Source organism: Mobula birostris, chromosome 1 (genome assembly GCF_030028105.1).
Source record: "Mobula birostris isolate sMobBir1 chromosome 1, sMobBir1.hap1, whole genome shotgun sequence".
Lineage (NCBI taxonomy): Eukaryota > Metazoa > Chordata > Chondrichthyes > Myliobatiformes > Myliobatidae > Mobula > Mobula birostris.
This window is the reverse complement of record NC_092370.1, coordinates 96575532-96602239: the sequence shown is the minus strand read 5'-3', so window position 1 is coordinate 96602239 and position 26708 is coordinate 96575532. Positions and strand designations below refer to the sequence as shown.

Genomic DNA, 26708 nt, shown 5'->3' with positions numbered 1-26708 from the left:
AGCTCAGTAACTGTGCCACTTTTATCTATGAAAGTGTTGAATTGTTTCCATTTGCATGGTCAGTCTCACAAATCAATTCTCTCCAATTTATGTAATCAGCTTTCAGCACTGAAGTGTTTAAGGATTACCTCCAAAACACAACAGAATTTGAGCCGTGAGAAAGAAAATTATATGTAAATATAAGGAAAAGGAACTGAAAATAGCAAACTGCATTTATAAATCTCCAATGATGTCGTGAAAGAGCAAATAATGACAAGATAGAGAATGAAGGTGTAATGAAATAAAATTTCCAATTGATTGATGGGGAAAATATCAGAATGAACTTAGAATTTTAAAAGATAGACATTGAAGTCAAAAAAAGAAAAACTAAACTGGAGGTTGTGACAATTGCATCAGTGTTGTTACAATGGTAAAGGGAATATTGCAAAAGTCCCAAAACACTTTACAGCCAACATATGTACATTTAAATTATAGTCTCTGATTATTCCAATGATCTCTGATGATAATTTCTGCCTTAGAAATGAAGAGAGAATTGAATAAAAGGCATTAGCCTCTGTATTAGAAAGGTCTGCAATCTCTCTTAGCGTGTACAGAAGAAAACTGAGACAGAGACAGTCCTGACGAAGGGTCTCGGCCTGAAACGTCGACTGCACCTCTTCCTACGGATGCTGCCTGGCCTGCTGCGTTCACCAGCAACTTTGATGTGTGTTGCTTGAATTTCCAGCATCTGCAGAATTCCTGTTGTTTACAGTGACAACACTATTTTCTTCACAGTTTAGCGATGTTTGCTCTTTGCGGTGAATACGACTCTCTGCAAGTAGGAAATGTGAAATGAAGTATCACAGCAGTAAGAAATTCAATTCTTCCCTAATCTGTGTGAACCAGATTATGGATGATCATTAATTAACCCTCTGAATCAACATCAGCAAATGCAACACCTTTTTATGCCAAGTCTCATTGGAGAGATTTGTGCTTTATTGACTAAAGAAATATATTTATTCACTGTAGACATCCCAACAGATTGATTAACTGCTAGTTTAAACAGAACTGTTTATTACTGATTTCCAATTTCACACCAGTAAGATTACATACTAATATCAGCTGTGCACAACTCATTTATTGTCACTGTGGCTTCAGTCATTTAATTTCACTTGAATGAAAATACAAGCTTGTAAACTAAGTTGCATGATATTATCTTTGCATTTTTTTCCAGGTTGCATTTAGTTTTCCCCCCTTTAAAAGTGTAGTGACTGTTTTAATGTTAATATAAAGTAATATCCAGATCATGCACAGCAATTTATAGGAAACAATGCAATAATAGTGATTTGGAGGAGAGGGTAGGGGCTAAATTTGGATTAAGACTTAGTGGGAAAAAAATCAATCCAAAAAGTTATTGCATCACCAGGAAGACAATCTAAGACAATCTTCACACACTTTACTGTAATAGGTAATAATAAGAGAGTGGGAAAATAATACTAGTGCTCTAATAACCAGATGGCAGCATGCAATAGTAATGATTGCAACCTTATGCCCTTTCCTCACAATTTAAACAAAGTAAAGGTTATAATTTGTAAGTAACCTTTAGGCACTAATCAGTCATCAGTTTGTTTTGATGTGTGTTGTGGTTTGATAAATGACTTAATAATAAGCAACCTATGATTACTTCAGATAACTTGGGCAGTGTCATTCCCCTATTATTTGAGCTGGCAAAGCAGACTCAACAAGTAAAACCATCAGCAAAGCAAGGCAATTAAAAATATCTGTGGAGTTGTATGTTGTCAACCAAATCCAGTTTCCACGGGTAATTCATCATAGACAAGTTTGTCAGTTCCAACTCTACTATGTTGACATCTCTACTTGAACACTTGAATTCCCAGATCCCTGTTTTAAATTATTTCTATTTTTGTGGGAATCATCGACTAAGTAGTATGAGTCAAAAAATTGTGTTTTAAATTTTAATGCCACGTAAATTTTCAGGGAAGATTCTCTTGATTCAAAAAGGTTCTTTTATGGTAGTTGTCAAGTTACATTGAAGTACTTAGTGACAGCATTATCAGTAAAATATAATGCTCTGTACACATATAAGTACATAAAGGGTACACTAGGGGTGATGATTAAAGAGTTTGTCAAGGAGGAACAGCTTAAAGAAATACAGTTGGAGAGATTTAGGGATGAAATTCCAGAACTAAAATTTTGAGTGACGTCATGGGGCGCTCCAGCCGCCTAGATTTGAAGATGTGTTCTTGGAGACAACATTTCATGGAGCACAGAAGTATGCCCTTTCACTCACTCACTCCATGCACAAGTACAAGTACTTACAACCTACAAGTACCCCTTCCTATTAATCCAATTTTATTATCCACACATTGCCTTAATACTCACTCACAATTCAACTGCAGATTAGGGGCAATTTACAACGGCTAGTTAACCTGCCAACATGTGCATCCTTTGAATGCTGGAGGGTGGGGGAACTGGAGCACCTGGAGGAAGTTCATGCAGTGATAGGGAGTGTTTTCAAACATCACGCCAACTGTACTGGAGATGTGAGGTAACAGCTCTATTAACCGTGCCACTGTTAGATTATTAGATTTAGCATCTTCCTTGATATGTTACTTGTTCATTGATTGTTTTAACATTGTTTTAAAGAAACAATTTTCCTTCCTTTCACTTTGTAGAGTACTCTAATCTTTTTTTCCCCTATTTTCCATCTGTAAAATGTTGTGAATTGCACTTTCTGTTACCAGAGTCAGAAATCAGAAGTTAGACAGTAGTGGAGATGAACAGCGTAGAAACGGGCTCTTCCACCCATTTAGATCAGGGGTTCCCAACCTGGGGTCCACAGACCCCTCACTTATGGTATTGGTCCGTGACATAAAAAAGTTTGGAAACCCCTGAATTAGCCTATGCTAATTCCATTTACCTGCATTGATTTCATTCCCCTCTTTGCCCTGGTCATTCAAGTGCTTGTCTAAATGCCTCTTAAATGTTACTACTCTTGCCTCCATCACCTTCTCAGGCAGCTTAGGTGCCAACAACTCTTTGTGAGAAAAATTGATGGGCAATCAGAAGCAGGTTTGATTTCACCGCCATATTTCGTGAAATTTGTTGTTTTGTGGCAGCAGTACATTGAAATATATATTAATAAAAACTATAGACTACAATAAAAAATATATATAAAATATAAGTTGATTAAGTGGTGCAAAAAGAGGTAGAAAAAGTACTGAGGGAGCATTCATGGGTTTATTATTGATTGAGAAATCTGATGGCGTCTTCTTTGTAATTGCATCACTATATTAGGCCGAGGAAAGATCTGCAGAGTCGTAGATAGCTAGGAACTTGAAACTGCTCACCCTTTTCACTTCTGATCCCTTTTTGAGGACTGGTGTCTGTTCCCTCAACTTCCCCTTCCTAAAATCTACAATCAGTTCCTGGTCTTACTGACATTGACTGTAAGGTAGTTGCTGCAACAACACTCAACTAGTTGATCTGTCTCACTCCTGTGCACTTGCTCATCACCATCTGAACTTCTGCCCACCACATCATCATCATCATCATCACTGCGAATTTATTGATGGCACTTGAGCTGTGCCTAGCCACACAGTCGTGGGTGTAGAGGGAGTAGAGCAGCGAACTAACCAAGTATTCTTGAGGTACGACAGTGTTGATTGTCAGCAAGGAAGCGATGTTATTTCAGACATGCACAGAATGTTGTCTTCTGGTGAGGAAGTTGAGGACCCAGTTGCAGAGAGAGGTGCAGAGGCCCAGATTGTACAGCTTTTTGATTCGAACTGAGAGCAAGATTGTGTTGAATGCTGAGCTGTGGTCAATAAACAGCAGCCTGATGTAAGTATTGCTATATTCCAGGTGATCCAAAACCAAGAGGAGAACCCGTGAGGTTTCATTTGCTGTAGACCAATTGTGGCGATACGTCAGTTGCAGTAGTTCCAGGTCATTGCTTAGGCAGGAGTTGATTCTAGCCATGACCATCTCTCAAAGCACTTCATCACAGTAGATGTGAGTGCCACCGGGCGATAGTCATTGAGGCAGCTCACCCTGTTCTTCTTGGGCATTGGTATGATTGTTGACCTTTGAAGCAGGTGGGAACCTCCTCCTGCAGCAGCAAGAGATTGAGGATGTCCTTGAATACTCCTGTCAGTTGGTTAGCGCAGGGTTTTAGTGCCCTACCAGGTACATTAACAGGGCTTGAGGCTTTGCGAGGGTTCACCCTCTTGAAAGATGTTCTGCCGTCAGCCTCTGAGACAGAGATCACAGGATCACTGGATGCTGCAGGGATTCACATGGATGTAGTTTTAGTTTTCCTTTCAAAGCATGCATAAAATGCATTGAGTTTAATACATTGATCTAATACAGCTACCTACTCAAGTCATGTCAAGTCTTCTGTGGAAACTACTTGTAATTCTTTAGAAAATTTATGCATTTTGCACTTATTTATGTTACTTAGAAGTAGATCACTGGTAAATTGTATAGAAGTAGGGCCAGTATGATTTGCAATGGGCTCACAGAAGGGAGCTTAAAAGAGCAGACTCCAGTGGAGAATAAGAGAAGAATCGCTGTGCTGGAAAAAGAAATGTTACAAGATGTAACAAAAAGCAAATATAATATTAATAGTTGAGGAAAGATGAACTAAGACCAACAGTCTGTTTTGGTGCTGCATATTCTGTGTAATTCTTGTAATCAGTTCTAAGTTTCAAAGGTTTAAAGGTTCATTTTATTGTCAAAGTACACATGTACAATATAAGTCTGATATTCATTTTCTCCAGATACAGTAGCTATAAAATACAGAAATTTCATGAGAGTTCCCCCACCCCATGAAAAAGAAAAAACAAACAAAACTTACAAACCTCGGAACACCCCGTCAGTCACAGAGGAAAAAAAAGCACTGTCAATAACACTAAATCCCCAACCTCTCCTCTTCAGAACAAAACACAGCGACAATAGCATCAAATCCCCAACCCCCTCCTCCTCAGAAAAAAACAGAGACAATAGTATCAAATCCCCAACCCCTCACTCTCAGAAAAGAACAGCAACAATAGCATCAAGACCCCGAATCCCCTCTCTCACACACAAAATAGTGTTCACTCACACAGAACAAAAACCCGATCCCCTCTCTCACACACAAAAAATAATGTTCACTCACACAGAACACCAACAAAAACACCAGTCCCCAAATCCTCAATCCCTCCTTCTCATAAAACTAACATATCACCCACCCGCCAATTAGCCACAAGAAAGAAAAACATTGAAAAACTAAAGGAAACCAATCCAAATAACAACATTGATCTCAGAATATCAAAAAGTCTCCCTGAGAGCATTCGAGGAGAGTGGCTGCACAAATTCAGTCCTTCTATGAAGAGCAACTGGCATGCTGGGTCTGGACGACGCCGACCAGGCTACTGACCATTGCCACCTCGGTGGTCTCTGTTGAGAGCGATCGGTGACCTCCTCCATATTCACCTCCATGCTTCAATCTTCCTCAATGCTTCGAAATGGAGTCGTTCATGACCCCGCACCCCGTCTCTAGTCTTTTCCATGAGTCAGCTGAGTTCTCAATCCTGTTTGGATCCACGTCTCTGGGCTTCACCATGAAGCAGCTCGTGTTCTCAGTTCTTTTCGGGTCCCCGTCTCTGGTCTTCTCCACAAAGCAGCTGTACAGACACAGCAGAGCTTTAGATCATTCGATCGAATTCCAAACAGCATGTCACAGGCTCCAACAGTTTCCATAACACAATCAACACAAAAGGAACAAGCAGGAGACGTGGAGAAAGTGAAATAGTTGAAGAGATTGGCTATCTAGAAGATGTCATCCGAGGAATCATTGTTCCCTGCCGCCAGCTTGGCCGGATCTTTATCTTTTCTGCAGGAGGCAGCCAGTGAACTGATCATACACAGAGCACGCTTTCAGAGTTGCCTGTTAATAAAATGAGAAGTATTTGCTGGGGCAAAGAAAAATTAACAGTCGTGCTGTTGAAAATGAGAGTACCACATAAGCAAAAATTGCCTTGGTATGGTGCAGTTGTAATCAATAGCTGTTAGCGAGATTTAAGAATGTGCGATGAAATGCTGCCTTAAAGTACCCACAGAATAAATGGCATTCCCACCTAAAAAGGGGAGAACTCTTCAAATGTGTTTATTGCTGTCAACAAATTTTAATAAGGTTGTTCCTTGTTGACAGCAAGTGCAATAAAGAAATGGGATTATAGAGGCAGAAGCTTTTTAAAATTCTCTTATGCTAAATTACTGACTGTGGCTGGCAAACGAGCTGCTCTTTGTTTGTGCTCAGATCCATAAGGTTCTGTCTGTGCATGCTTGCCTGCGTAATTTTTTCAGATGGCTTATCAGTGGGCTAATGAACAGATCTGGAGCAGAAAAGAATTCTCTTCATTACTTCTGTCCTTGTGCAGCACCATACTGTGCAGCACTAAATATATAAATGTATTGGTCTCATGTTGGAGGTTATTCACTGCTCAGTTCTTCACTTAACAGACTGTTCTCCAGCCACAAACTGGTAGGGTCTTTCCCTGAAGGAGGGAAGGACCGAATGAATCATTTAGCTATCTGCATTTTACAAATTACGAAATCAAAACTCTTGCTTTAGGAAAAAATACCTGGTTGACTGCATCTGGAGCATTTGGTTCTAGACACCCTTATACAGGAAGGACTTGGAGGTTTTGGGAAGTGTACAGAAGAGGTCTACCAAGGTGCTGCCTGGAATAGAGGGCATGAGACATGGGAAAGTTAGACACTGGAAAAGTTAGAAAAGTATGAATTCTATGTTGTGAGTTCGGGCACATATATAAAATGTCTACCTGAGGGTTGACCCCAGAATAAAACTGAAAAACTATGCACCAGCCATGAAAAATATGTTATCTATTTCTCCTTCCTTGACTTGGTACTTTGCATTTCTTTAGGTTGCTTTTACTTCTGCATTTCCTGGCTCTGATCTCAAGGCACAAATTGCTCTCTCTTCAGTCTATGCTCCTGTATTTTTTTTCCACCTTCATGTTTCTTGTCAATTCACTCAGTCACTTGGATACATCCAAGCTTGGAGGGATCTTAGTGTATATTTTTCCTTTCTCCTGAGTATTATATCTTGCTTGATAAGCAAAATGTCACAAAGGCCAGAACATATGTGCACACACAATAAATGTTGGATTTAATCACCAGGTTAGACAACAACTGGAAATAAAAACATGGTTAATGGATCAGATATTGCCTGTAGAGGGATGCTTGAGCTATGACAAAGAGTCTTGGGCAGGGTACTCATTCCCATGTTACACATCCTGTGTAATTTTAACAATGTCTGTCATTTTTAATGTTCTTTTTAATAGTGGCAGCATGTTTGATGGGTTTGTTTTTCTGACAGACAGAAAATGCATTGTAGAAAGGACCTAGATACAGAAATAGGTAGCGAAACTGCTGTTTTCCTAGTGGAGGCATGGCAGCAATGAGGATAGATTCCAGGAAGGTGTGGAATTGGGGTTATTATGTTTTGTAACCTCAAAATATTAAAGTAATTCAAAGGAAAACACGGAAGTCTGAGATGCGGGTCTAACTTTGTGTTTACTTTAAACGAGACATGAACATATCACTTGCTAGCATGATGACATTTGCAATTCATATATTTTTACATATAACCTGTAGTGAATTACTTAAACAAACAAGAATGCTTAATCAACAACATATTTACACGATTACTCAAATATTACCTGAGATGTCAAATACACACTTCGCCTTGCTTTGCAACAAGCTCCCCTCAATTGAGAATGCATCTCAACTATATACGAGTATATTATATAATACAGCAATTATATACAGATATCCACAGCGTAGTAAATTTTAAATTGTACCATTCAGACCTAAAGGTTTAATTCCTGTGAAGGATTTCTTCACTCTTGTGGGATACAGTCGTTCCTGACAAGGGCGGTCACTCTGCGTTCCAGGTAAAACTCAAGGCTGTGAAAGCAGTCTCAGATTCTAGGGCCTCCTCTGCTGTGGTTGTACGAGTTGACTCTGAGACTGCAGGAAGTGGTTCTGACAGTGGTAGCCAATTTTCTCCTTCCTTTTTCTTCCAGTTTGTGCATCTTGATCTTGGGGAGGTACATTTAGTTCGCTGGAGTATTCTCTTATTAATCCTTTATTGTTTCCTTTATGATCTGATCTTTCCTCTTGGTGTCTGCATCCAAAATATCATCCGATGAATCAACTGTTTTCATATATCCATTGACTCCCTTCTTTTTGGATTTCCATTAATGCAGCCGGGCTTTGGTCTTTGCATTTACTTTTACAAACAGCTTTTAGTCTTGCATTTAATATATACAGAGTAGATTCTAGTTCTTTATACTCACAAAAGCTGAATGCTTGTAAATTTCCTAAAGCTCTTTGAACTCTCTTCCAGCTTAATTCAAAGCCACGTTTTGCAAGTAACTGCCCGATTAGACTATTAGAAGCTCTTGTAGATATGTTGCCTACAAAAACTGTTGCAGTCGAACCAGCACTTTTATCACTTTCATGCTTCCTCTGAGCAGCATGGTCTTTCCTTGGTCCAATATGCTTTCCAACCACAGGCACAGAGGTTGGCACCAATGCCTGTTTGTCCTCTGTTGAGCAACAGTTCATGGTGTTCTGCATAGAGACAGTTGTGGCATCATCCAGCACCTTTCTTAATTCACTTTTTCAGTTGGTTTCATTGCAGGGGATGTGGCATGCAAATGGTGGATGGATCTCTACTCAAGTTCTAGTTGTCTCAGCCAGTCATGTCCCCCACAATGCTGGTCCTTTTGATTTTAACACATGCAAGATCAATGTGGCTTGCTGATTGTTGTATTTCAGTGTCACAAATGTCATTCCCTTAGGAGTTATCTTTTCTCCTGTATAAGTTCTTAGTTGAATATCTGCAGGCTTCAGTTTGGTATCTTTGAAATACCTCTCAAACTCATTTTGTGGAATAGCTGAAAGAGCCATGCCTGTGTCCAATTTAACTTTAATTAATTTGCTATTTGCTTTGATGTAAGCCATGTTGCTCAACTGTTGCTAATTTTCACACAGTAAATCTCCAGGTTACACAGTCCTGTGTCACTCTCATCATTACCAGATTTTTCATAAACAGCATGCAGATCAGTGCTCTCTTTACAACTGTAACTTGACTTTTTAGCTTTTTCTCTTTTCAGAGCAGTCCATTTACTTTGTCTGTCTGATATACGCTTTGTAGGTATCCTACATTGATGCATTTTCGACATGTTTTGCCTTTAAACCTGTATTGGCCTGTTTGTGAGCCTGTACCACAATGGTAACACAATTTGTTCAGCCAGGCAGGCCTCTGTCTAGATGCTGCATTTGCGTTCACACTCACTTTCATTCCAGATTGCAATTGCATTTCTGCCTGTGGTTTCGATTGAAATAGCTATTTCAATTGTTCTTTTAAATGTCTGCTGGCTTCAGTTGAATGCTTTCTTGTAAGAATCCACAAACTAAGTGATCTCTCAGTACAACGTTAACCCCATAACCAAACTGACAATGCTGAGACAATCTCTTCAATTCAGCCATGGACTCCCCTTCTTTTTGATTCTGCTTATGAAACCTAAAGTATTCTGCAATCAACAATGGCTTCCATTCTAAATGTTCCTGCATCACTTTCTCAATATCAGCAAAGCTCATTTTGGAGGTTTGCTTAGAAGCAAACTATACACCTTTAATCCTTATCTGCTCAGCAAAATTGGTACTCATTTCTCATTGGCTATTTCATTTGATTCAAAATATTGTTCAATTCGCTTAGTATATAAAGTCCATGTACCTGTTGTGTAATCAAATGTATCTATCTTTCCAATGCAGCCAGCCATTTTTGCTTTTATTTATGATTATTATCACCCAGTAATCACTGTTTATGAACCCATAAATTCTTCTATTCACTTACTTTTTCAATAAAAACTTAATCATGTCTTCTGAAGAACTCGTGCTGGCTGCTTTTATTTTTAACTTGACCGTCTCTGCACGTGCTGGCCTGTGTCTTTACTCAGTGCATTTTTTTTAGTTCGAACATCTCACAGTTCAGTAGCCATCTCAAGTTCATTATAAATGATAGGGTGAAGGAACCATGGGTGACAAGTGAGGTGGAAAATCTAGTCAGGTGGAAGAAGGCAGCATGCATGAGGTTTAAGAAGCAAGGATCAGATGGGTCTATTGAGGAATATAGGGAAGCAAGAAAGGAGCTTAAGAAGGGGCTGAGAAGAGCAAGAAGGGGACATGAGAAGGCCTTGGTGAATAGGGTAAAGGAAAACCCCAAGGCATTCTTCAATTATGTGAAGAACAAAAGGATGACAGGAGTGAAGGTAGGACCAATTAGGGATAAAGGTAGGAAGATTTGCCTGGAGGCTGTGGAACTGAGCGAAGTCCTCAATGAATACTTCTCTTCAGTATTCACCAATGAGAGGGAACTTGATGATGGAGAGGACAATATGAGTGAGGTTGATGTTCTGGAGCATGTTGATATTAAGGGAGAGGAGGTGTTGGAGTTGTTAAAATACATTAGGACGGATAAGTCTCCGGGGCCTAACGGAATATTCCCCAGGCTGCGCCATGAGGTGAGGGAAGAGATTGCTGAGCCTCTGGCTAGAATCTTTATGTCCTCGTTGTCCACGGGAATGGTACCGGAGGATTGGAGGGAGGCAAATGTTGTCCCCTTGTTCAAAAAGGTAATAGGGATAGTCCAGGTAATTATAGACCAGTGAGCCTTACATCTGTGGTGGGAAAGCTGTTGGAAAAGATTCTTAGAGATAGGATCTATGGGCAGTTAGAGAATCATGGTCTGATCAGGGATAGTCAGCATGGCTTTGTGAAGGGCAAATCGTGTCTAACAAGCCTGATAGAGTTCTTTGAGGAGGTGACCAGGCATATAGATGAGGGTAGTGCAGTGGATATGACCTATATGGATTTTAGTAAGGCATTTGACAAGGTTCCACACGGTAGGCTTATTCAGAAAGTCAGAAGGCATGGGATCCAAGGAAGTTTGGCCAGGTGGATTCAGAATTGTCTTGCCTGCAGAAGGCAGAGGGTCGTGATGGATGGAGTACATTCAGATTGGAGGATTGTGACTAGTGGTGTCCCACAAGGACCTGTTCTGGGACCTCTACTTTTTGTGATTTTTATTAACGACCTGGATGTGGGGGTAGTAGGGTGGGTTGGCAAGTTTTCAGACGACACAAAGGTTGGTGATGTTGTAGATAGTGTAGAGGATTGTCGAAGGTTGCAGAGAGACATTGATAGGATGCAGAAGTGGGCTGAGAAGTGGCAGATGGAGTTCAACCCGGAGAAGTGTGAGGTGGTACACTTTGGAAGGACAAACTCCAAGGCAGAGTACAAAGTAAATGGCAGGATACTTGGTAGTGTGGAGGAGCAGAAGGATCTCAGGGTACATCTCCACAGATCCCTGAAAGTTGCCTCACAGGTGGATAGGGTAGTTAAGAAAGCTTATGGGGTGTTAGCTTTCATAAGTCGAGGGATAGAGTTTAAGAGTCACGAGGTAATGATGCAGTTCTATAAAACTCTGGTTAGGCCACACTTGGAGTACTGTGTCCAGTTCTGGTCACCTCACTATAGGAAGGATGTAGAAGCATTGGAAAGGGTACAGAAGAGATTTACCAGGATGCTGCCTGGTTTAGAGAGTATGCATTATGATCAGAGATTAAGGGAGCTAGGGCTTTACTCTTTGGAGAGAAGGAGGATGAGAGGAGACATGATAGAGGTGTACAAGATAATAAGGAGAATAGATAGAGTGGATAGCCAGCGCCTCTTCCCCAGGGCACCACTGCTCAATACATGAGGACATGGCTTTAAGGTAAGGGGTGGGAAGTTCAAGGGGGATATTAGAGGAAGGTTTTTTTACTCAGAGTGGTTGGTGCGTGGAATGCACTGCCTGAGTCAGTGGTGGAGGCAGATACACTCATGAAGTTTAAGAGACTACTAGACAGGTATATGGAGGAATTTAAGGTGGGGGGTTATATGGGAGGCAGGGTTTGAGGGTCGGCATAACATTATGGGCCGAAGGGCCTGTAATGTGCTGTACTATTCTATGTTCTCTGTAAAAATTCCTCATTGCCAGTGTTATGCTTTGTAACTTCAAAATATTAAACCAATTTAAAACAAGATATGGGAGTCCCAAATGTGGGTCTAACTTCGTGCTTAAGCAAGGCACACACGTATGATGTGGTAGCATAATGGCGTACATTATTCACATACCTTTACATATAACCTGCTGTGAATTATTTAAGCAAACAATAGTACTTAATCAACAACATATTTACAAGATTCCTCTAATACTGAAATATTAAATACACAACAGGGGCGATGGTGTCCAATTCACAATCTTAGGAGGAATCTGATCAAGGAGGGAATACACAGTACATAAATAGAAGGGTGCCTTTAAGAACCTTGGATGTGTACATACTCAGCACCTCAACCTTGGATTGTCCCTCTGTGGATGGTTTCCAACATAAGTCCATCTTTCAGGTCCTTTCGATGCAAAGTTTTTCTACTTCATTCATTCTCTGTAACCACGTGATCTGATGCTTTGTAGAAAGAAGGACCACCATCTTTACCATCTGTTTTTCTTTGCATGCTGATTATCATGTGGAATCACCACCCAAGCAATACCACCTCACATTCTTGAACACTATCTCCTATTGGTGATCATTAATCAAGTCCCCCCCCCCCCACCATGTTGTGTCCTCATCATTATGCCTGAATTTGCTGCCAGTCTGAAGTAAATCAGAAGATGTTGAAAATACTGAGCAAGTCAAGCAGCTCCTGTGGGAAGAGAAACAGTGTTAACATTTCACATTGAAGATTCATTGTCAGACCAGGAAGGAGTCTTGTTAAGCTGCAGAAGAGTCGGAGAGGGAAGATCTCTCTGAAAGTGTAAAACTGGAGTGAACTTGGGGATAAGATTTACACCAGTTATCAGATCAATGAATGATTGGGGGCAGTTGGACATAGTTGTATATAAATTTCCATCTGATTTACCAGTGTTCTTCAGGAAAGGATGTCTGCCACCTATAGCCGGTGTGTTCTGACGATGGTTTCAGATCCACTTCATGTTGTTGACTTACAAATATTTTATGAAATGGTCCAACAAACCACTCAACTGTATGGAACTCACCACCATCTTCTCAAGGGAAAACAGCAAATGCTGGCCTTGCTAGAGATGACCGGATTCTGAAAAGCTGACCAAACAAAAACAAAATAGTTTTGCGCATCTATAAGTAGTTGGATGTTGACCTGGTGAATCAGAACCACATAAGTATTGGTACTTATAAAGGAGTTGCAGTTCAATGTCAAGACCTCCCAACGGTCATCCATTCAGTATCAGTACAATGATGCAAGGAATTCCAGTGTGCCTATGTGATTAAACTACACTTCTATGTACTTCGTTCTTGTTAAACAATGAGAATGAGCCACTTCAATCTGGAAAAGGGTGGTGATGGTGTTGGATATGTGACACCCACTTAATGTTTGTGATACTCATTCCACTCTTGGGACACAGAACTGCTGAAAAATTCAGGGCAGGCTAGCCATTAAATTGCGATCCCTTCGGACGCAATTACAAAAAGGAGTTTTCTGGCTATGGAGTGAGGAACAACAATGGAAAATAAGATATGTTAAGCAAAATTTGAAAGTGGTAGTTTTCTGCTTTACTGTTTATTAGACATAGTTCTATATAAATTAAATCCAGAATGATGTGGAAATCTCCTGAGCATGAAAATGCCTTATTAGTGTCTGTTATTTTAAGCAATAAATAGTTAATTAGTAATCTAAAATGTTTTGGTAATTCAAAGTTGATTGGATAAATGGCAAGAATGAATAGAAGAAAGCTATGGCAGCGAATTTATTATGGATGGTTAGTGAATGGTGGAAAAACAGGCAAATGACTCGTTTAACTGACTGGGGAGGATGTGTCTGCACCACTTGAGTTCCCCTCCAAGGCTTTCTTAACTTTAGAACTACTGTCGCCATCTTGAGTATGTAGCTTTGTCAATACTTACACTTACAATGTTCCATCAGTCATTTTCTGGCCACCCTCTGACTCACAAACCAACATCCTCTGAATGTTTCCTATGATGCAAAACATATTTGAAGAAACAGAACATGCTGGAAAAATCGAGAGGGTCATGCATTATCAGTAGAAGGTGAATTCAGTTTAAGCTCAAGACCCCCTTGTCAGAACAGGGTGAATGTTTTAAAACAGATGGTTTTCAAGTTGCAAAGAAGGTAGAATGGTGATAGTTAGAATGGTGTATAGCCTGGTGTAATAAGGCAGTTAAATGTTAATTATGCTTTTGTGTCTGTGTGTGTTACCTGTTGTTATAAGCAGTGTTCCCAGATATATTTTTGGGGTTCTCTATCCATTAGCACAGCCTGACAAGCTGCCATGTTCTGTCAAGCAACACACTACAAAGACAAGAATATGTGACAACTCTCTAATAGTTTTCCATCTTTACCTGGCCTACCCTATCTCATTTATTCTATTTGTCATATCCAGTCCTCCTGCCACCTGTTTTCTCTCTCTTTTTCTGGTCTGATGAAGGGTCTTTCACTGGAAATGATAATTCTGACAAATTTTATGTTTTATTTTAATTTCATGTTCCAGCATATTTTATGATTTTTTTGTAAGTGCAAATTATTTCCAAAAGTTCAAAGTAAATTTATTATCAAAGTACATATATGTCACTATATACAACAGTGAGTTTCATCGTCTTATGGACATACACCATAAGTCCACAGAAAAATAACCATAACACAATCAATGAGAGACCACACCAACTTGGGCACTTAACCAGTGTGCAAAAGATAACAAACCATGCAAATACATAAAGAAAGAAATAATAATAAATATTGTGACCATGAGATGTGAGTCCATGGATTGTGGGAGCATTACAAGAATGGGGCAGTGAAATTATCACTTTGGTTCAAAAGCTTGACGGCTGAGGGGTAATAACTGTTCATTATCCTGCTGGTATGCGTCCTGAGGCTCCTGTACATTTTTCTAGATGCAGCAGTAAGAAGAGAGCATAACCTGGGTTGTGGGGGTCCCTGATGATGGAAGTTGTTTTCCTATGACATTGTTTCATGTAGGTGAGCTCAACGATGGGGAGTTCTTTACCTGTGATGGATTGGGCCAAATCCACTACTCTTTCTCGATTTTTCTGTTCAAGTGCATTAATATTTCCATACCAGGCTGTGATGCAGCCAGTCAATATACACTCCAATTTGATGTCATGCCGAATCTTCGTAAATTCCAAGGGTCGTGCTTTCTTCGTATCTACACTTGTGTGTTGGGCCCAGGATAGGTCCTCCAAAATAACACAAAGGAATTTAAGGTTGCTGACCCTCTCTGCCTCCTATCCTCCAATGAGGACTGGCTCATGAACCTCTGCTTCCCTTCTCCTGAAGTTAATAATCAGCTCCTTGGTTCTGCTGACATTGATTAAGAGGTTGTTGTTACGATATTATTCAGCCAGATTTAAATCTCCCTCCTATATGCAGATATGTTACCACCTTTGATTCTGCCTATGACAATGGTGTCATCAGCAAACTTGAATATGGCGGTGGAGCTGTGCTTAACCATAAAGTCATAAGTGTAAGGTGGACAGAGAAGGAGGCTAAGCACAAAGCCTGTGGTGCAGCTGTGCTGATGGTGTTCGTGGAGGAGATGTTGTTGTCAATCTGAACTGACTGGTATCTGCATGTGAGGAAATCAAGGATCCAATTTCACAAAGAGGAACTAAGGCCAAGGTCTTGGAGCTTATTGATTAATTTTGTGGGGATGATGGTATTGAATGCTGAGCTGTAGTCAAAAAAGAGCATCCTGATATATGCAACTTTGCCATCCAGATGTTGCAGAGTTGAGTGAAGATCCAATGAGATGCCCTGTGCTGTGGACCTGTTGCTCCAGTAGGCAAATTGGACCAGATCCGAGTCATTTCTTAGGCAGGTGTTGATATATTTCATCACCAACCTCTCAAAACACTTTCTTCTTAGGCACTGGTATAATTGAAACCTGCTTGAACCATTTTGTACAGAAATAAAACAAGACAAATGAAGAAAGCAGGTTTCCTTTGACATCTCTATAAAGAAAAATAAATAATGTAATTATCAGCTTAATCTTATGGCAGCAATGATGGTCATTATTTCAGTTAACATTATAAAAAATATTTGTTATCACTTTAGTAATTGCATTCACTATTTATCACTCCAAAGGATTAAATTTAATATACTTTGGTGGAGAAAAGTATCACTGCTATAATGAAATATTCTAGTGATGTACTGTTCAAATATATTGAAGGAAAATCCACAATTCAACTGTAGCTATTATCTATTTATTTCACTGTCTTCATTAGGAACTGAGCAGAAATAAATATGAACTATAATTATAATGAGCAAGCTTATTTTTATGGTGATATAAATCATACCAACCATCTTGTGTCATATTAGTACACACTGCTAACCTAAGTTGTATACAGGTTTCAGATTTGCTGATGCTCAGATTAAAACTGGCAAATTAAAATACCTGCTTGTTTTGTCTTCATCAACACTTCAATTTTTATGAAGGCTGAGTCTGCCAAAGACTTAAAAAACATCAAAGCAAAGTTGTACTGAAACTTCTCTCGTACACTGTACTGTGACAGTTTATCATAAGTGCTTTAAAATACTTGACAACAATTTTAGTAGTGTTAGCATTAACAGGGTCTTAAAATTTAAGCATCCTCATCTCTATTGATATTTCCAAATGTCAAGTCTTCAAAGTGGAAGCATAACCAGTCCCTGTCATTAAAGTTACTTGGATTTATATTCACAAATAGTCAAGTTGCCAATCTTTTGAGTTGATTCTGAAAGCTGGTCTTGAACTACGGATATGTGTTGAGTTGTGAGAGAAATGCGTGTTTTGTTAGTAGTTTGCTATGGTGTGCCGCAATAGCCCTTACCACTTCCATAAAGCAAGCTGTGATGCCTCACTCCCTGATGAGCTGAACATATTTTACACATGGCTTGAAAGGGAGCATAAACCTATACTTTTGTGAATCCCTTTAGCATCTGGTGTTCCTCTGATATCTGTTTCAGAGGCCAACTTCAGAACATCTTTCAGAGGGTGAACCATCGCAAGGCGTCAGACCTCAATGGCATAGCGGCAGGTCACAGAAACCTGTGCCAGCCAACTGGTTTGAGTGCTCAAGGACACCTTCAGTCTCTCACTGCTGCATTCAAAGGTTCCCATCTGCTTCAAAATAGCATCAATCATACTGGTGTCCAAATATTATGATGTTAGGTTTCACCTTGCAGGAAGTAATAGCCTGCAATCCCTGTCATAGCCGAAGTACAACCAATTCCATCTCTAACTTCACTCAGAATTGCTTCTTCTCTCTTAAGAAAGCCTTGTATAGGTCAATACTGCACATCTTGTAGAGTTCTGGATCACCATTCTTGAATGCCCCTCAGCAAATTATGAATCTCTTGATTCATCCACAAGCCTTGATAAGATCAGTGACAAGTATAGCATATTGATTCAGATCCAAAAATGAATCCCTGAATATGGTCCAGTTAACTGATTCAAAGCAGTTCTGTAAGTGCTCCTCTGTCTGTCTTGATTGCACCTTTGTGGTACTCACCACTGGTGCTACAGTTCACAATCTATGTTTGTCTGCTGGGAGTAGAAGTATATCCAAGTGATCGGACTTGTCAACGTTTGGGTGTGGGATTGAATGGTAAGAGTTCTTGATGTCGGTGTAACAGTGATTATGTGTGTTGACTCTTCTAGCTCCAAAGGTGACACGTTGGTGGTAGCTGGTCAGAGATACCTTCAAGATGGCCTTGTTGACGTTCCCTGCAATGTTCGGGAAGCGTCAGGGTGTGCGTTTTCCTGACTGATAATCACAGTGCTCAGTTCCTCCAGTGCCAAGTTAATGTTGGCCAGGTATGGAACATTCACTGCAACTAGATTGGCAGTGGAAAGCTCCCTTGGTGGATAGATTAGACAACAGTTGACCACCAGATGTTCCAGGACGGAGCAGCAGGACTGAGACAGAACTACCTTAACTGTGCACCACAATGAATTAATCGTGGAGATAATCATGTCTTTGCCTTTACCAGATGCCACTGTGTGGTCATATGGTGGAAGATGAAGCCCTTGGGCTGGAGCGCTGTGTCCAGAGTGCTAGGAATAAGCCATGTCTTTGTGAAGCAAGATGCACAGCAGTTACTGATGTCCCTCTGCTACTGCAATCTTGTTCTGAGGTCATCAATTTTATGTTACCAGAGACTGTACAGTAGCTTGGAGGATGGTAGGAAGTGTGTCTTCAAAGCCCTCTGTATCAATTTTACCTGCAGCACAACTCAGTGGCCTTGTTCTCATAAAGGGAAGCTGCATACACTACATATGTGGTTTACAGTCTGGAGTCTGCCGATTTTGAAGATTGATGGATTTTATAAAATATCTTGTAACAATGTTGCTTACTGAAATGCCTATGACTGTAACTGTAGATTTCAACTGTATCCTAAAAAGGAATAAAGTGAATTTTGGTTAATTGGGCCATTGGTTAATCAGGGCAGCCACTGATTTGGAGCGACATGTAAAGAACAAAAACTAATTGAGAAAATTGCCAGGATTCCTTTTGTTTATTTGGGACAGTATGCTGCTTAACTGAAACAGGGGACTATTGCTGAACAGGTTCTAACTAACATCAGTCGCACGCACTTGAGTGGCTGTTAGACACTTCACCATGCTGAGGGCAAATAGCTTTTAAATAGTATCGGTGTGTGTGTTTGGGTTCAAGGAGCAGCAATTTTTGTTACTGATAATTGACAATTGTAAGCAGTAAGCCAATTCTGAACTGTTTTACTTACTGTGGTTTCAAGCATTCAGGCTTGGAGATGCTAGAAATGTCTGGGAGTGAAAATGAAATGATCTCACTACCCCAACGAGTTAGGAAAAATGAAGAATTTGAAGGTATCAACAATCGCCTTGAATGTTACAATGAAAATGAAGATTTGGAGGATACAATCATTGAGAGTGTTGTATGAAGGCAGTTCACTATCTGTACTAGATGTCTGTGCTAATTATGTTCATTCTGTACACTAGATGAATTCCTCTGTCAGTAACTATTAGAAACTAACACACACATTTACAGTACTGTAGTATTATTGGTAGTGTTCTAATTTGTTCTGCATTTTGTTTAAACACATAGCTTGTTACTCAGTTTGTTATTTTTAAACTCTTTATCTATTTCCATAAAACTTTGGCAAATTGGGGCAGCCGCCTAATTGTGCCAAAATGTACTGGTTCTGATGTGTGCCAGTTAAGGCTGATTTATACTTGTGCGTACGGGCTACGCCATAGGCCTGATTTACACTTTTGCGTAGCCCTACGCCATAGCGAGCATGCGTAGTTGTGTCTGCGTCGCTCTGCAATCACCACCAAAACGCTAGTTGGCGGAGGGGTTTCTGTGCCACTGTGTTGAGTTTCTCCGTGAGAGATATAGACGAGGAAATGCATTTCAAATATTTCCTGATGTCAGCAGGTAGATTTGACGATTTGGTTCATCGTCTCCAACCATTTATTTCTCATCAGTGTACAGTCATGGTGGAGAAAAGCAACCGGAAATGCGTATGAGGAAATGCGATGCTACCAAGCAGACCAATCACAGTTGCTGCGGTCTGCGTCGTCGTGACGCGTGAGTTACATTTTTGGGGAGGTGCACGTCACCCTACGGCATAGGGTATGGCATAGGATACACGATACCTACGACATACATTTGACGCACAAGTATAAATCAGCCTTTATTTGGAATCCGCTTATTTGTAGTTTCCCTTCAGAGCTGCACACAGAGAGTTGACACTCAACATCATCTTTACCTATGGTGCTGACTGTGTGGGGTTTGTATCTTCTTCCTGTTACTATGTGAGTTTCTGGCTGCTCTGATTTCCTTCCGAGTCTCAAAGATATGTCTGCTGCTAGGTTAATTGGCCACTGTAAATTTTCCCAGATTGTTGGTGAGTGCTAGAATCTAGGGGGAGATTCTAGATTGTTTAATGTAATTTCCAGTATACAAATGTAAAGGAGAATGATAAAATGTTACTCCAACTGTGATGCAGTAGTAAAAAACGCATTAAGATAAAGAACATGAAATATATAGGATGCAAGATGGCATCAGTGAACAATCTGACCAAGTGTAACATCCTTCAGACAATTCATGAAGCTACTTCTTTTACTTCTTCTTTCAAATATGATTTTTGGGCCGATTGAGCGATCTGGTGTTTTGCCATCTCCGAGGGAGTTCAGTGAGGTTTAGAGTGAAGTGTGCGCTCTGGAAGCCAAGAAACCATCAGACAAGGTGTGAACCCACGATCAACTCCATTTCTTGCCAGTCTTACCAATGAAAGCGTTGAGCAAGATTGAAATCAACGAGGACGAGAGTGGAAGTCAAGTGGGTGCTCAGCGCCGTCTGCCTGCGATTGACTGGTCTCCCTCTCCCTCATGCTCTCTGCTGCCAGGAGAAGGTGCGGAGTCCTGGGAAAGGTTTGCTTGGTGTGGTTTGTGGATTGGACTTGTCCTAGCAGGCTCTGCAGTTCATGTTATAAGTGTTTCTTGATTGTGATTACTACTTTTTTTAATTGATATTTTGCATGATTTTGATTGGGGCTGACCAGCTCTGCAACCTGTAGTCAACAAATGGCAGAGCATTAAAGTGAACTGAACTGAATTAAACTGAACATTCTTAGACTGTTTCAAGGACTCTGCAGTTTGATGTTTAATGTTCTGTGTGTTATTCACTTGTTTTTGCTATTTGCGCGATGTGTTCTGTTGTTTTGCACATTGGGTGTTTGATGTTTTCTTTGAACAGGTTCCATGGTGTTTCTTTGTTTCATAGCTATCTGTGGGAAAACAAATCTCAGGGTTGTATACTGCATACATACTTTGATGATACATGTACTTTGAACACAACAATAAAAACACATAAATACATAAGATAGCTTATATACCTAGACTGCATGTCTATAAAGTGACGTTAGGCGCAGGAGTGTATGTACATGAGGTGACTGACTGAAAATGATAAACTGGTGGGAATAAGAAGCCCATGTTTCTGGCTGAGACTCTTCATCAGGACTAGAAAGGAAGGGGGAAAAATGCAGTCCTGGTGAAGGGTCTCTGTTTGAAAAATTGGTTCTTTATTCCTCTCCATAAATGTTGCCTGATCTGCTGAGTTCCACCAGCGTTTTCTGTGTGTTACTCTGGTTTTCCAGCACCTGCAGAATATCTTGTGTTTATGATGTTCAGAGGGATTTTGGGGCCCGAGTCTATACCTCTTGAAAGTGTCTGTACAAGCTGAGGAAGGTGTATGGCACAGTTGTCTTTATGGGTTGAGGCATTGATATCAAGATTCAGGAAGTTATGGGGAAGTTATAAAAGATTTGGGGAGTGTAAAATGGCAGTTGGTGATGGATGTTGGCTCACTGGGCTGAAGGGCTATTTCTGTGCTTAAATTTTTGTGACTCTACAATATTAACAAATTATGGAATTCCTCTTTGTTTTAAAAAGGAATAAACAATGGCTTCAAGTCATTGCTTCCAGTCACAGGTGATGACCACAATTAGTCAAACCATTGCTATGGCAGAGTCTCTGTTTAGCTAGCTTCTAAACTACCAACAGCAATAACTACACAATTTAACATCAGGTTTCTGAATGGTCCATGAATCCCTGAACACTACCTCACTCTTTTACTTCAACACAAGAGTTTCTGCAGATGCCGGAAAACCAGAGTAACGCACAAAAAATGCAGGAGGAACTCAGCAATTCAAGCAGCATCAATGGAGAGGAATAAACAACCAATGTTTCAGGCCAAGACCCTTCATCAGAATCCAAATGAGTGAGTCCTGATGAAGGGTATTGGCCTGAATTTTTTATTATTTATTCCTCTCCATAGATGTTTCCCGACCTCTGAGTTCCTCCAGCTTTTTGTAAGTGTTACTCACTGATTTGCTGTCTTTTTGCACTATTTATTTTTATATGTTTCTTATTGTAAGTGCAATGCATAACAAAACATTTTATAACATATGCCAGTGATAATAAAGCTGATTCTGATTCTGAGGATGTGCTCAGCAAGGTGTGATGAATCCCAGGCGTGAGATGGAGATATTTGTAGAGCTAACTTTATCAATAAAATGAATTTTTAAAAACAATCGAAGTGGAAAGCAGGGTTGCTCATGGAGAGAAATTTTGCAGCATGACTTCCAAGTTCCTCAAAGGAAGGGCTATGGCAAATTAGGATATAGGGTGGTGAATGCCTGATGTCTGCCAAAGTAATGACACCATAGTAGCGTAGCAGTTAGTGTTACACTATTACAGCTTAGGGTGTCAGAGTACGGAGTTAAATTCCGACGTCATCCATAAGGAGTCTGTCCGTCCTCCCAGTGGAATGTGTAGGCTTCCTCTGGGTGCTCTGGTTTCCTCCCACAGTCTAAAGACATACTGATTGGTAGGTTAATTGGTCATTATAAATTATCCAGTCATTAGGCTAGGGTTCAATCGGGGATGTTGGGCAGTTTAGCTTGAAAGGCCAGAAGGGACTATAAATAAATAAAATAAGTAAATTTTCTTTCAAAGAAAATCTCAACCAGGAAGTGGATTCCCATTCTTAATTGGATTGATGAAGAGTAAGACACAGAGTGCAACCTCAGAGTGGTGAGGCTAGCTGAATTCCCACACATTCTGAAGGGCGGCCTGTGAACGTTATTAAAATGACATCCAGGATATAACATAACCAACATATGACACTGGTAAAATAATGGGGGTTGCCACACGCTCAAATATGCCTTATGACTCAAGTTGCAATTGAAGACTATATACTATCAGGGCCTCTGTGAGGCATTTAAAAGACATCAATTATTTATAGTTTGTTCTGACCTTCTCATTTTTTAAGGCCTGAAGAGAGTGTGCTTCAATTAAATATATTACTCAGTTACTTTCAGAAATAATGCTAGGGACAAACATATTGATTGTGGTTTACACTGGGAACACTGAATCTTCAACTTGAGATATAATTTTGATTCTGCTTCTACATTTTTATCCAACAGGCAGACATGCTGGATGTGAATCAGATTATTAAGGACCTAGCATTACTGGTGCACGAACAGGGAGAGAACATTGGTGAGTGTCACACTAATGTTATAACTCTTCTGCCTTATCTTTTTCTTTCTAATTTAGTTCAGTTTAATTTAAGAACTAAGGTTTCCAACACATTGGTGATGGTTCACATAGAATTATATGCTACAAGGAAGCCTTTCAACCCATCCAGTGAAATCCAATTAGTCCCAATCACTCTCAATTTCCCAGGCCCCACTGAATTTTCCTTTTAAAGGTAAATCAGCTTTCACAGTTGTTTTAAGTTCATTTCGCAGAGCACCATTGTACAGCACGGGAACAAGTACTTCAGTTCGTCATGTCTCTCTCCCATTTATGACGCCAATCAACCTACTTCCATCTGCCTCCCTCTATTTCCTACCTATTCATGTGTCTGTCCAGATGCTTTTCAATCGTCACTGCCTTCTCTGCTTGTTTCACACCAAATCCCTCCCGCACACATTTGTTTCAATTAAAATTAATTAGGGCAGCTTTCGTTGATCCAATCAAATTCACCACCAGCGAAGAATTCTGAATAACCCACCTATTGTACTTTCCCACAGCATTCCGCAGTGTTTGGGCCTCCAGCTCATCATCCAGCAGCTGAAGATGAAAGTGAGCCTCATGCATGTTTAGGATTGTTGTTAGGATGCCAACACCAGAAGGACTGCATCACTTTAAGGAAAAGGTTTATCAGCCACCTTCTTATGATGACTTGAAATCAGCATTGAACACATGAGTGCAAAGGTGTTCCTGAACTTCAACAACATGCTATTAATTAAAGTTATTCCTGCAAAGGAGGAGGCTGTTTCAGCCCATTGATTCTGTGCTGGCTCACTGAGCTCACTGCTCATTTTATTTTTCTATAACTTACTCATCTGACATTTCCATCAACCACAACCTCTCCCTCACGACTCCGTCTAACCTACACACTCTGGACAATGTACTGTACACTGGCCAAGTAACCTATCAACCTGCATGTCTTTGGTATGAGGTAGAAAACTTATCTGGGTTGAACTCCATCTGCCGCTTCTCAACCCAGTTTTGCATCCAATCAGTGCCCCACTGTAAACTCTGACAGCCCTCCACACCATCCACAACACCACCAACCTTTGTGTCATCAGCAAATTTACTAACCCATCCCTCCACTTCCTCCTCCAGGACATTTATAAAAATCACAAAGAGTAAGGGTCCCAGAACAGACCTCTGAGGCACACGATTGGTCACCGACCTCCATGCAGAATATGACCCGTCTACAACCACTCTTTGCCTTCTGTGGGCAAGCCAGTTCTGGATCCAGAAAGCAATGTCCCCTTGGATCCGACGCTTCCTTACTTTCTCAATAAGCCTTGCATGGTGTACCTTGTCAAATGCCTTGCTGAAATCCATATATGCTCTACCTTCATCAATATGTTTAGTCACATTCTCAGAAAATTCAACCAGGCTCGTAAGGCATGACCTGCCTTTGACAAAGCCATAGTGACTACTCCTAATCATATTATCCCTCTCCAAATGGTCATAAGTCCTGCCTCTCAGGATATTTTCCATCAACTTACCAACCACTGAAGTAAGACTCACTGGTCTATAATTTCCTGGGCTATCCCTACTCCCTTTCTTGAATAAGGGAACAACATCCGCAACCCTCCAATCCTCCAGAACCTCTCCTGTCCCCATTGATGATGCAAAGATCATTGCCAGAGGCTCAGCAATCTCCTCCCCTGCCTCCCACAGTAGCCTGGGGTATATCTCATCCTGTCCTGGTGACTTATCCAATTTGATGTTTTCCAAAAGCTCCAACACATCCGCTTTCTTAACAGCTATATGCTCAAGCTTTTCAGTCCGCTGTAAGTCATCCCTACAATCACCAAGATCTTTATCTGTAGTGAATCATGAAGCAAAGTATTCATTATGTTCCTCAGCTATCTCCTCCGGTTCCATACACACTTTTCCACCGTCACACGTGATTGGTCCTATTCTCTCACGGCATATCCTCTTGCTCTTCACATACTTGTAGAATGCTTTGGGGTTTTTCTGAATCTTGTCTGCCAAGGCCTTCTCATGGCGCCTTCTGGCTCTCCTAATTTATTTCTTAAGCTCCTTCCTGCTAGCCTTATAATCTTCTAGATCTCTATCATTTCCCAGTTTTTTGAACCTTTCATAAGCTCTTCTTTTCTTCTCGACTAGATTTACAACAGCCTTTGTACACCAGGGTTCCTGCACCCTACCACCCTTTCCCTGTCTCTTTGGAACATACCTATACAGAACTCCACACAAATATGCCCTGAACATTTGCTACATTTCTTCTGTACATTTCCCTGAGAACATCTGTTCCCAATTTATGCTTCCAAGTTCTTGCCTGATAGCCTCATATTTCCCCTTACTCCAATTAAATGCTTTCCAAACTTGTCTGATCCTGTCCCTCTCCAATGCTATGGTAAAGGAGATAGAATTGTGATCACTATCTCCAAAATGCTCTCCCACTGAGAGATCTGACACCTGACCAGGTTCATTTCCCAATACTAGATCAAGTACAGCCTCTCCTCTTGTACGCTTATCTACATATTGTGTCAAGCAACCTTCCTGAAGACACCTAACAAACTCCACCCCATCTAAACCCCTTGCTCTTGGGAGATGCCAATCGATAGTTGGGAAATTAAAATCTCCCACCACGATAACACTGTTATTATTACACTTTGCAAGAATCTGTCTCCCTATCTGCTCCTTGATGTCCCTGCCACTATTGGTAACTCTTGGCAGTGTGGAGGATCAGGGGGATCTTGGGGTCCGAGTCCATAAGACATTCAAAGCTGCTGCACAGTTTAACTCTGTGGTTAAGAAAGCATACAGTGTATTGGCTTTCATCAATCGTGGGATTGAGTTTAGTAGCTGAGAGTAATGTTGCAGCTATATCGGACCCTAGTCAGACTCTACTTGGAGTACTGTGCTCAATTCTGGTCGCCTCACTATAGGAAGGATGTGGAAACCTTAGAAAGGATGCAGAGGAGATCTACAAGACTGTTGCCTGGATTGGGGAACATGCCTTATGAGAATACGTTGAGTGAACTTGGCCTTTTTTCCTTGGAGCGACGGAGGACGAGAGGTGACTTGATAGAGGTGTATAAGATGATGAGAGGCACTGATCATGTGGATAGTCAGAAGCTTTTCTCTAGGGCTGAAATGGCTAACACAAGAGAGCACAGTTTTAAGATGCTATGGAGTAGGTACAGAGGAGGTCAGGGGTAAGTTTTTTATGGAGAGAGTGGTGAGTGCATGAAATGGGCTGCCAGCGACAGTGTTGGAGGCGGATATGATAGGGTCTTTTAAGAGACTCCTGGATAGGTACAGTGGTATGCAAAAGTTTGGGCACCCCGGTCAAAATTTCTGTTACTGTGAATAGCTAAGCGAGTAAAAAATGAACTGATTTCCAAAAGGCAAAAAGTTAAAAATGACACATTTCTTTAATATTTTAAGCAAGAAAACTCATCAGTCCACAGGACCTGTTTCCAAATTGCATCACGCTCGTTTA

At 40.6% G+C, this 26708-nt stretch overlaps 1 protein-coding gene across 4 annotated transcripts in view; it reads left to right on the top strand.

Moving 5' to 3' along the window:
* The window catches only part of tsnare1 (T-SNARE Domain Containing 1), a 997034-nt gene that overhangs the window by 663447 nt on the left and 306879 nt on the right, over positions 1 to 26708 (top strand). For all 4 annotated transcript variants that reach the window (XM_072267235.1, XM_072267104.1, XM_072267180.1 and 1 more), the window contains exon 9: positions 23137 to 23209. In XM_072267235.1, coding sequence (XP_072123336.1) covers positions 23137 to 23209 — 73 coding nt within the window. The remainder of the gene's footprint in view (positions 1 to 23136; positions 23210 to 26708) is intronic.